The sequence below is a fragment of the Austrofundulus limnaeus genome, unplaced genomic scaffold, assembly GCF_001266775.1.
Source record: "Austrofundulus limnaeus strain Quisiro unplaced genomic scaffold, Austrofundulus_limnaeus-1.0 Scaffold586, whole genome shotgun sequence".
NCBI lineage: Eukaryota > Metazoa > Chordata > Actinopteri > Cyprinodontiformes > Rivulidae > Austrofundulus > Austrofundulus limnaeus.
Window position 1 is genome coordinate 98843 of NW_013952988.1, and position 10438 is coordinate 109280.

Consider the following 10438-nt stretch of genomic DNA (forward strand, 5'->3'; position numbering starts at 1 on the left):
GCTACGTATGCTGTGTTTTTGGCAAATTGTAGTCGCTGAGTTTACTATTTTATACTACTTCTGTGATATTACTACTACTTCTACTTCCTGTTATCTTCTTCTTCGTCTTTTTCACCAGTAGAAACAGCCGGTTGTTGATCACGTGACTCCCGTGATGTGAAAAAAGTGTTTCCATTACAGTTTTGCAAAAAACACCAATTTCAATACAGCTGAAATACCACCTCATCCTAGCGCAAAAACATTTAGTCAAAAAACGTAATTTTTTTCGAAATTGACGTGTTTCCATTGAGCAAATTTATTTTCTAAATTCCAATTTGCGCATTTTCATGGTCAGTGGAAACACAGCTACAGACTCATTTATATGCAGCTTCAAACACCAACTGACTTGTAGTTTGTGTGTGTCCTGCTTCTGTGCACCTGCATCAGTACCTGGTTTGAGACCTGCTGTCAGTTTGACGTCTTTTGCCACAGTGTCCTCGTGTGATTGGACAGTGAGTCTGATGCAGTACATCTCACTGATGAGTGCAGGAGGCAGGTGGCTCAGCTGCACACAGATCTTTGGGACTCTGGAGATGATCCTGCAGGTGCAAAAACAAAGAGTGAAGGCTCTGCTGCTGTTTCTGTTGCAGAGTGTAATAACTGAGGATGATGATGACGTTACATGGTGCTGTGCTGCAGAGTCAGACTGTCCCAGTCGAGCTCCTGCCTCGCCTCCAGGCCACGCCCCCATCGCCGTGATGATCGACTGGCTTGCAGTGCTTCTTGAGCCGAGGCTGCATCTCCCCCGGCACCTCTCCAGCTCAGAAACACACAGCGGCCGCTGTCGCTGCCCAGCATCACCTCAATGCCTGTCATCTGAAGGAAGACACAGAGTCACCTGCAGTTCCCTCTTCAGAGTGTGTCAAACTCAGACTCACCAGCTTACCTCAACCTTCTTACCAACGTCTTCAGTCTTAGCTACAAAGCTGAAGTGGTAGCACCTAGTTTTTCCTGGTAACAGAGTCAAACTCTGTCCAGATGATTCCATATCACACCACTGGTTGTACTCCTGAACACAAAAACACACACTAAATAAACTCTGTGGATCGATGTGTGGGTCTTTATGAGTAATCAGGCACTGACACATTAATAATATCCCATCAGTTGTGCAACAATTCATGCAATCTGAAACTACACTTGGACACAAGCAGCACCATCCTGAAGGAGCTGCAGATGTTCGGTCATGAACAGTGGTGGGCAGCGCTAATCCAAAAATTAGCTCTGCAAATTCTAAAGAGCTTAAGAAAATATATAGGTCCGCAACTTCAAAAAAACTTATGCCATAGAAAAAGTAGCGGAAGCTAATTTTAAAGCGCAAGTTCAATTTGATACTTATTGGCTGGCAGTAATTCATGTACAATATATGTACAACAATGCCAACTAGTGGTGTATGAATCCTTTTACAGCTTAATTCTACAACTGCCATTGCTGGGGATGTGATTTCCTGAAACACAACTTTGGCTCCTGGTGTAAAAAATTAAAAAGTTGTTCATAATTGCTAGTTCGGCTGCTTCTTTAAAAAGTTGTTGAGGATTGCTAGTTCGGCTGCTTCTTTAAAAAGTTGTTGAGGATTGCTAGTTCAGCTGATTCTTTAAAAAGTTGTTGAGGATTGCTAGTTCAGCTCATTCTTTAAAAAGTTGTTGAGGATTGCTAGTTCGGCTGATTCTTTAAAAAGTTGTTGAGGATTGCTAGTTCAGCTGCTTCTTTAAAAAAAGTTGTTGAGGATTGCTAGCTCGACTGATTCTTTGAAATGTTGTTGAGGATTGTTAGTTCGGCTGATTCTTTAAAAAGTTGTTGAGGATTGCTAGTTCGGCTGATTCTTTAAAAAGTTGTTGAGGATTGCTAGTTTGGCTGATTTTTTAAAAAGTTGTTGAGGATTGCTATTTCGGCTGATTCTTTAAAAAGTTGTTGAGGATTGCTGGTTCAGCTGCTTCTTTGTTTTTTTCTTTTGTTTGTTCTAGATTTTTCATGAAAGAAGCATCAATAAAGTAGTTTTAAATCAGTTTATTGGAAAACTGAAGCGATGCATTCTGGGTACATAATGGATTTGATTTGTGATGGGAAACGAAAGCACGGAGAAGAGGAAACTATCTTCCCTTCAAAATAAGAGCTTGGATTTTAAAGTTTTCCATGTCGTTGCTCCAGTTGACCACTAGATGTCAGTCTTCCTCAGCATTACATCTTTAAATCATTTCTGAGTCTCTAACCCCGTTGCTTCGACCAATTACGTAGAGTATTGAGTTCGAGCGTTAAAACTTTATTTTTTTTTAAAAGGAGCTCCGATTGTAAAGTAAAATAAATCAACACATACAAAATTTTAGTATGGATTACAAACGTTAACTGATTTTGATATTGCCTTCCTGCTACGTAAGCAGACACAAAGCATTGTGGGAAATCAGAACCGTGACCCAAAGCAACAGTTAGCAAGGATGTATACCTTCTCAATAAGTGTGTTTATCTAGGAGGGGTGCTGTTGGATAGATCACATGTGTCGTGATTCATTGACAGCCATACCTTCCACTGTTCAAGATAATGAAGACTGGAAGATAATTACGGTAGTTATTAGCGGTACTACATTTTAATTTTAGAAAACGCAAATCCTCTTATGAAATATAAAAATTAGTAAGACCGCTAAAGCGCAAACGAAATATTTAGGTCCGCTATTAGCAGATTTGCACTTTAGCGGGCTGGTGCCCACCACTGGTCATGAAGAACGAACACAAAGTCCAGATTACATTGAGGCCTTTTGTTAGAATTATTCAATTTAATCTGAATACAAATCAAACTAAATTCCAGGTTGTAAGACAACAAAACAGAAAGAATACAGGTAAGAGTGACCACAGCAATACTCTATTTATGTGGCGAGTACCTGGTTACTGAGGCTGACAGTCAGCTTGCTGAAAGACACAGGATGAGGACAGTCTGCTCGAAGGAAGACCTGGAGCTGGATGGGCTGGTCCACATGAAAACTGGGAGACTGGAACCTGGCCTTGCACTGGACTAAGATCACAAACACAAGATGAAATTGTAACATTGGGCCTCATGCAAGAACATGTTCGTATTCTTATCCTAAATTTCTCTTACTTTTGTTCGTACAAAGGTATCGAAATCAATCATTTTGTACAAACATGTCACGTCAGATTCAACAAACTCTTCTATCTTCAGGAAAAGTGTGTAAATGAGCTGCGTAAACTGATGAATGTGTATCAGGTGCTGGAGGAGAGGTGAGTAGTATAATTAACACCCCAAAAAACACCATATAAGGCTACGTTTCCTGCCCCACATACCAGGAAGTGTCCATTCATACAGGACATCACAAATAAAAAAGAAGAACTTTACGAGTTCAGAGATTGAAGTCCGTCTGTCAGAGATCCAGAAAAGAAAATCTGTCATTTTTAGCAGGTCAGCTGTGGAATTAAAGGAGCTGCTTAAAGAAATGAAATGTGCTGTTAATGTCGTGTCTCCTGTCACAGAAATAAAAATCTAAATCATATTCATCTCTCTGTAGTCCTATTCTGGTTTTCTGTTGGTCAAATATTTTTAATTTAAGGTAAACAACTGTGTTACATAGTTTTAATTTATTCAGCAGAAGAGCAGTCGCGCACCGCTACCCCACCCCGCTGCAAGTGGTGTCTGATGCGGTTCGGGAAAAAAGCATTTTAAAATGTCATGAAACATCTATAAAGCTTGTTATATACCGAGACAAATTAAACTTCAATTATTAAATTGAGATCTTCATATTAATACTGTAGTGTTATACAACAGCATTAATAACCAATTTATTTTAACCAATTTGTCGTTACTCTACATTATTACATTTAAAATTATAATTCTAATTCAAACAGAATAGCTTATTGTCAACATAATTATGGAGTGTAATTTATTTTCAACTTTAAATATCTTCAAACTAATGAAATATAAAGTTATTAATGAAGAAAACCCGTCTGGATAACAGCAGACTGACTTCAAGTAAAATATACGACAGGTCTGGACCACTTGTGAATTTTGTTCATATCTGAAAAAAATCTCGGAATACAAGAAAATTGGTGAATGCCACAACCTTTCCTAAATCACTTGTACGCACAACTTAAGAACAAATCTGTTCGTACGAACGGTTCTCACACGAGGCACATTGTTTGAGTGGCTCCTCTTTTTTCTGTATATACAGTAGTTTCTAAGGAGTCAGACATTCTTATATACCATCGTTATTAAAATGTTTTCTATTGACAACCGGGAAGAAATCAAAATACAAAAAAAAACATCAAAGTTGAATGGGAAAAAGAAGCTAAAATAATAACAGATGAAAATTGGTTAAATATATGTAAAGCTGTGGCCATTACTTCAAGTTCAGGTTTATGGAGAGAATATGCCTGGAAGAACATGGTGCGGTTTTTTTGTTACTCCTAATAACAAGAGTAAACAATGTAATGACCCTGAAAAGGCTAAATGTTGGAGGAACTGTGGGAATGTGTCAGCAGGGCATTTTCATATTTTCTGGGAATGTACCAAGATCGCACCCTACTGGTCAGAGGAGATGAAGGAAATCAACACCATAATGGATCTAAACATAAATTGTGATTTCACTGTGGTTTATCTATGTAATCTACCACAAAAACTGAAGAAACAGGAGAGATACCTTCTTTTAATACTACTAACAGGTGCAAAGAAAGCCATAACTCGGAAGTGGCTGGATACAGACCCACCATCAACCTTGGACTGGAAGGAGATAATCAAAGAAATATATGTAATGGAAAGATTGACTTTTTCACTGAGACTTGCTGCAGAGAAATGTGAAAAGTATTGGAAGAAATGGAATAACTACATAAATGGGATGTCGACTGTTTAATCATTGTAATTACCCTCCCTTTTTCTGAACGTTTAAACCCAACTTTTATATTTAATAAGCCTGTATGTATTGATGTTTTGAATAACTGTTAATGATGGTCTGTGAGTTCTAACATTTGCACTTTCAAAACTGAAAAACAATAAAAATAAGGTTTAAAAAAATGTTTTCTATCAAGATATCAATACTGACTTTTTGTCCAGAACTAAAAGGAATAATGAAAATGTTTATGTGTGAGTTCTTTAATGAGGAGTTACTAACTGAAGGGAATGTAGTCCTGCACTTCAATGGTCAGCTCATTGGATCCAGACAAAGCCATGCGGTCGGTCCACAGAGACCTGGCAGCACTGACAGTAGATGAGTCACACTCGGGCTCAGCATCAGGAACCTCATTCTGTACAAATGACCCAACATAAAGAGTACAGCTGATGTCCAACAACTCTCATGTTCATGATATGGACCTGAGGACGGCGCTGCTACCAACCATTAGTACTTTGAAGAGATTCTTCTCGATCCTGGACCTCTGCTCCTCTTTCAGGGTGGAAGCTGGAGGACAAGTAAAAGATCCTGTTGAGCTTTGTGTTAAAGTCAACACGTCTGCAGACGGTGGTCCGGTTTTACCTCGGCCTAGCAGCTCCATACTGTAGATGACGTAGTCCTTGACACTGGCCATCAGATAGGCACAGCGCAGGGCCGTGCTCAAGATGGCCGTCAGCAGAGCCCACCAGCGCTCTGTGCGATAGTCACACATCACGTAGTCCAGGAGCCTGATCACACAAACACATCACCTCAGATTCAACACTCAGCTTTGGTTTTACAGGTAATCAGGCGCAGCTTGGCACTGACTTTAGGGCTTTGGTGTAGTCTTTAGCATGGTAGTATTCCTCTCCCATCTGCACCACTGTGATGGAAACACAACAACAGGGTCACACTTAACATGTAACTCTTAATCCAAAACTGACAGAGGTCACATCAGACTAAAGGACAGAAACACACACACTGACACCTACTTAGGTGGCTTTTCATCCGAGGACACTTGTACTTCTTAAACTGAGCAACAGCATTACTAAGAAGGGCTATAATCAGCTCCTGTGAGGGCAAAAACAGAAAAAGGAGAAAGTTTTATTTCTTGGCAATCACTCCATCCTTTCAGACATCCAGTTTCTCTGCCTTGGTTTGTGGGATGAAACAGGAGCTGTAGGAAACCCACAACTCAAGTATTACCACAACTGAAGCCCATCCTCACTTCCCTTTACAAAACTATTCTTAAAACCATAGCTGAAGATATGGTTAGCATAGCAAATTACTCTTTACAGTTTGATATCTTCCCTGCTGAGCTTCAAACCATCTCTACAGGAAAAGAAAAGATATATTAATGCCCAGTAACTACCAGCCAATTTCTAATTCTTCAGATTTAAATTTACACTCTAAATTAGAAAAGTCCATCACAGCACAGACTATCCTTATTTTATTTATTTTACTGTTATTTATCCAGGCAAGTCCCATTGAGATCACAGATCTCAATTACATCAACCCACAATTACGTCAGATGCATGGCTGCAGTAAACAGTAAGTAAAAATGACAAACACATCTGAAGTTAATGGAGAGAAGTTATCAGGAACACGTTGCTACTATCAGGAAAGTTGTAATTATTCTGTCATATCAACTAGTTCTGCTGATGTTACTGCTGTCTGGAGATGTAGAGAGAAATGTGATTCTCTTCACGTTACGGGAATAACTGAGAATACGCTGACAGCGGGAGGAGGGTCCAGCTGCAGTCACTCTGGTATCGGTACTCTTCAGACAGTGAGAACAGCTGATCAACCATATGAGAAAAATGTGTTTCCATCTCTCCTTTTGCACATTAACTCTTTTTTGAAAAAAACCAAAAACCACTTCAAGTGAGCGTATCAACTTTTATGCAAATGAGAGGAAGTTTTTTCGAATCATGCCGCTTCCATTCACCTTTTCTGATGCAATACTTCAAAATGCGCATTAAAAAACCTTGATGGAAGCACGGCTTTGGTACAACTTGACTTCAGGACCCTTTTATGACAAGTATTTATGTATGATGACTGTGGGTGGTGTCATCAGGAGACGCAGCATCTCTTGTTATGCTGATGACACTCAGCTCTATGCTGCTGTCTCTCCTGGTGACACTGGACCTACTGACTGATCATGAATGCTGCAAAACTTCCTGCAGCTTAACCCAGATGAAACCGAGGTGCTCATCATCAGTTCAGAGGCTCAGAGAGGAGAGTGGAATGGATTGAATCATCAGGCTGTAACAACACTACACAGTTTCTGTATATCATGTTTTCAATGAACTGGGACAGAGATGTGTTTTCTTACAGAATGAGGAACATCTCTCTCTTTAATCTGCAGGGCCAGAATCCCCATCTTCTCCTTCTCTGCATCAGGTGGATCAATACCTGAAGATAAAACATATCAGTACACGAGGTAATCTCTGCTTCTACACAACACTTTGGTTCTCACGTCTTCATAAATCAGATAAGTTGAGCCGTTTTGTTCTGTCATGTCGTTTATGTGTGTGATCTTACTCTGCTGTCCTTGTCTCCAGGGTCTCTGGCCATAGTAGTCCAGTCCTCCACTCTGGGGGTCCAGAGGGTCTGCAGAGGGATAACTCACTCCAGCCTAGAGAAATTAAAAACAGAGGGGAGATGTTTCTGATGAAACTTTGATATTAAATCAGTCGGGCCTCTATGAATACTTGAAGGTTAACTTCAGTATTTAATACATAAAAAAGTTTATATGTGTTTTTCTCAGCTTCAAAGTTAAATATCACCATATAAACTCAGCATTTAATCTGTTCAGTTTTAAATAAATGCTCGACAGACTCTTCCTGTCAGCATGTAGCTGCAGGAGGAAGCTGTTTGAGCTGACGCCACACAAATGGTTTCAAGTGTTGGAGGCATCTGCAGCGTTAAGTTCACCACAGAGCACCGTGCTGACTGAACATGTTAGAGGTCTAATGTTTTCATGAAGCAGCAGCTCAACACACACCTCAACTCTGGTCTTTTATTTGAAACGTTGACTTAGTCAATAGATTATTAAATAAGAAATCCATCCATCTATCCAACAATCCATCCATCTGAAGGAATTTATTAGTCAAGAGTGCATTGCCAATGCAATGCACACTATTGTGATTCGTTTCTCTTCCAAGTCATCTCAACTTTGGAATGCTTCTCCTCCTGCATACTTTGTCCTAGAGCTGCAATTATAATTTATATCTGTAAAGCTCCTTGCCAAATGACGACTATGCCTTTTGGTGCCTGTACAACTTATAGTTTTTGAATTATTGATGTTTAATACATTATAATGGGAGTTAATACAGCCTTGTATTGGTCCAATACTGCCCCTGCTGTGTCTACTCAGTACTGAACCATAGTTTAATAATATTCAATCTCAATAGTTCAGCGTTTACAATACTAATATGATTGTATTTTCATGTTTTACTATAATATTGTCCTAACATTGCTTTATTGTTGTAATAAATTTCAAATTAGTGACAACCATTACATTGGCAATGTGGCCTCTTTCTGCACACATACAAACCAACCCCCAGCAGGGTTCTCTACCACACCTCCAATGATCTCATGGTTAGTACCATGGCCTTTCATCTGAGAGATCAGGGTTTGAAACCCAGCTACAGCAACTTTCACAGAAAATCTCTACTAAATTAATATTGTCATACAATTACCCTTATTACAAACACCTGCTGACTTGACAAGCACAAGCTGGTATAGAAAACACATTTGAACTTGGTCACATTTCATTCTGCAAGTCCACGGCTGCAGGCAATAACATGCTACAAGGCAATGCACACTTGTTTTTACATCGTAAAAACCCATGTCTAGTTAGATACTGATTTAAGGCGCCACACCATTTGTCTTACTTTCCTTTTTAAGGCTTGACTTTTTTAATCTATTGTTTGACTATTGTAATGTCCTGATTAAAATAGTTTAGAAACATGCCCGAAACACCATCACAACACATAAAAAACCATTAATCAAACATAAGTGTAGTATTTTTTTGTCTGAGCGTCTGCGATTCAGCCGTAGGCCAGAAGTGGGTGAACCAGGCACTGAAGAACATGTATATATAGGCCAGGACTTCTGGCTTTCATTTGAGCGTGGGCTTCATGACTGACCGATCAGCATTAAACCTCCGTTCCCTCCAGTAACTGGTGTTGTATGGTCCTCTTCTCTTCACATTTTAATCTATTCAACATTTATGTGGTTTTGTCTCGATTTCAGTTAATGAACACTAAATTTTCTTACAAATCCATCCATCCATCCATCCATCATCTTCCTCTTGTTCCAGAGTTATGCCTCGAGTCAGCAGGTTGATCAGGGAGGTCCAGACCGAGGCGTTCCCAGGCCAAACGAGGCTAAACGAGGGACACGTCTCTCCAGCGTGTCCTGGGTCCTCCCTGGGATCTCCTCCCAGTTGAACATGTCTAAAGCTCCTACCTAGGGAGGCGTCCAGGAGGAGTCCTTAAAAGATTAACCACCTCAGCAGACTCCTCTGGATGTGGAGGAACAGCTCTACTCTGAGTCTCTCCTGGAGAACTGAACTTTTCTCAGCCTATCTCTAAGGGGGAGTCCAGCTACCCTGCAGAGACAACTCATTTAGACCTCCTGTGTCCACGATCACGTTTTTTAAAATGCTCTCCTTTCTTCTGTCAATCAACCCCAGAGGTAATCCACAGGCTGCATTCTGCTGATGTCAAAACCGTAAGCGTGCTGTCCTCGCTTATAGAACCACTGAAGAGGAGGTTCTGAAACAACGCGGTTGGAAATAGAGACACACTGGACCGAGCTGAACCACATAGCTGCTGCCAGGTGGAGAGTAGAGTCTGGTTGTCTCTCTGGTTTAAACCGTACACGGTTCTGTTCCTCCACAGAAAACTAGTGCTTGACAATTTTGCACTTTGCTTCAACTCAGTTTTTGATGAAAATAGAAATTACTGCTGACATCGCTTCTACTGCTTGCTACATTGTTAGCACTGCATGTTGTTGTCAGAGTTGTCAAGTAATGAAGTACAAATACTTTGTTACTTTACTTAAGTAGAAATTTTTGTTATTTATACTTTAGTGGAGTAATTATTTTTCTTTTACTTCTACTCCTTACATTTTAATTAAATTATCTGTACTTTCTTCTCCTTACTTTTTAAAAATGCAAAAAGTATTTCATTTCTATTTAACTTTGACTTGTTTTTATTCCATCTTTTCATTGTTCAGAAAAAATAAACAAACAGAAATCTCTCCAGATACATGGAGGCCATGGATAGAGTGAATTTGATTGTGGTTGGATAAGTGTAAATATCAACCATTCTGACATCCTATTGGATTGAACTCACTGCATCACACCTGTATGAGACAAATCTCATCACATACCAGCAGGACATACTGCAGCAGATGTAGTCTAGAATGAAGATGATTGTGGTTGAAACAACTAGTATAGTCAGTTAATTCCAAAATTTTCAACATTAACATTTTAATTTAACATTATACTCATTATTGACTTTAGGG

The 10438-nt window shown here is 39.6% G+C and overlaps 1 protein-coding gene across 1 annotated transcript in view; it reads right to left on the reverse strand.

Moving 5' to 3' along the window:
• trappc11 (trafficking protein particle complex subunit 11) overlaps positions 1 to 10438 on the reverse strand; it is a gene marked incomplete in the record, with an annotated part of 47020 nt that overhangs the window by 17127 nt on the left and 19455 nt on the right. Inside the window, 11 exon segments of the mRNA XM_014026737.1 lie at positions 430 to 578; positions 662 to 855; positions 926 to 1048; positions 2909 to 3039; positions 5144 to 5276; positions 5367 to 5428; positions 5504 to 5649; positions 5729 to 5783; positions 5893 to 5971; positions 7236 to 7315; positions 7445 to 7538. Coding sequence (XP_013882191.1) covers positions 430 to 578; positions 662 to 855; positions 926 to 1048; positions 2909 to 3039; positions 5144 to 5276; positions 5367 to 5428; positions 5504 to 5649; positions 5729 to 5783; positions 5893 to 5971; positions 7236 to 7315; positions 7445 to 7538 — 1246 coding nt within the window.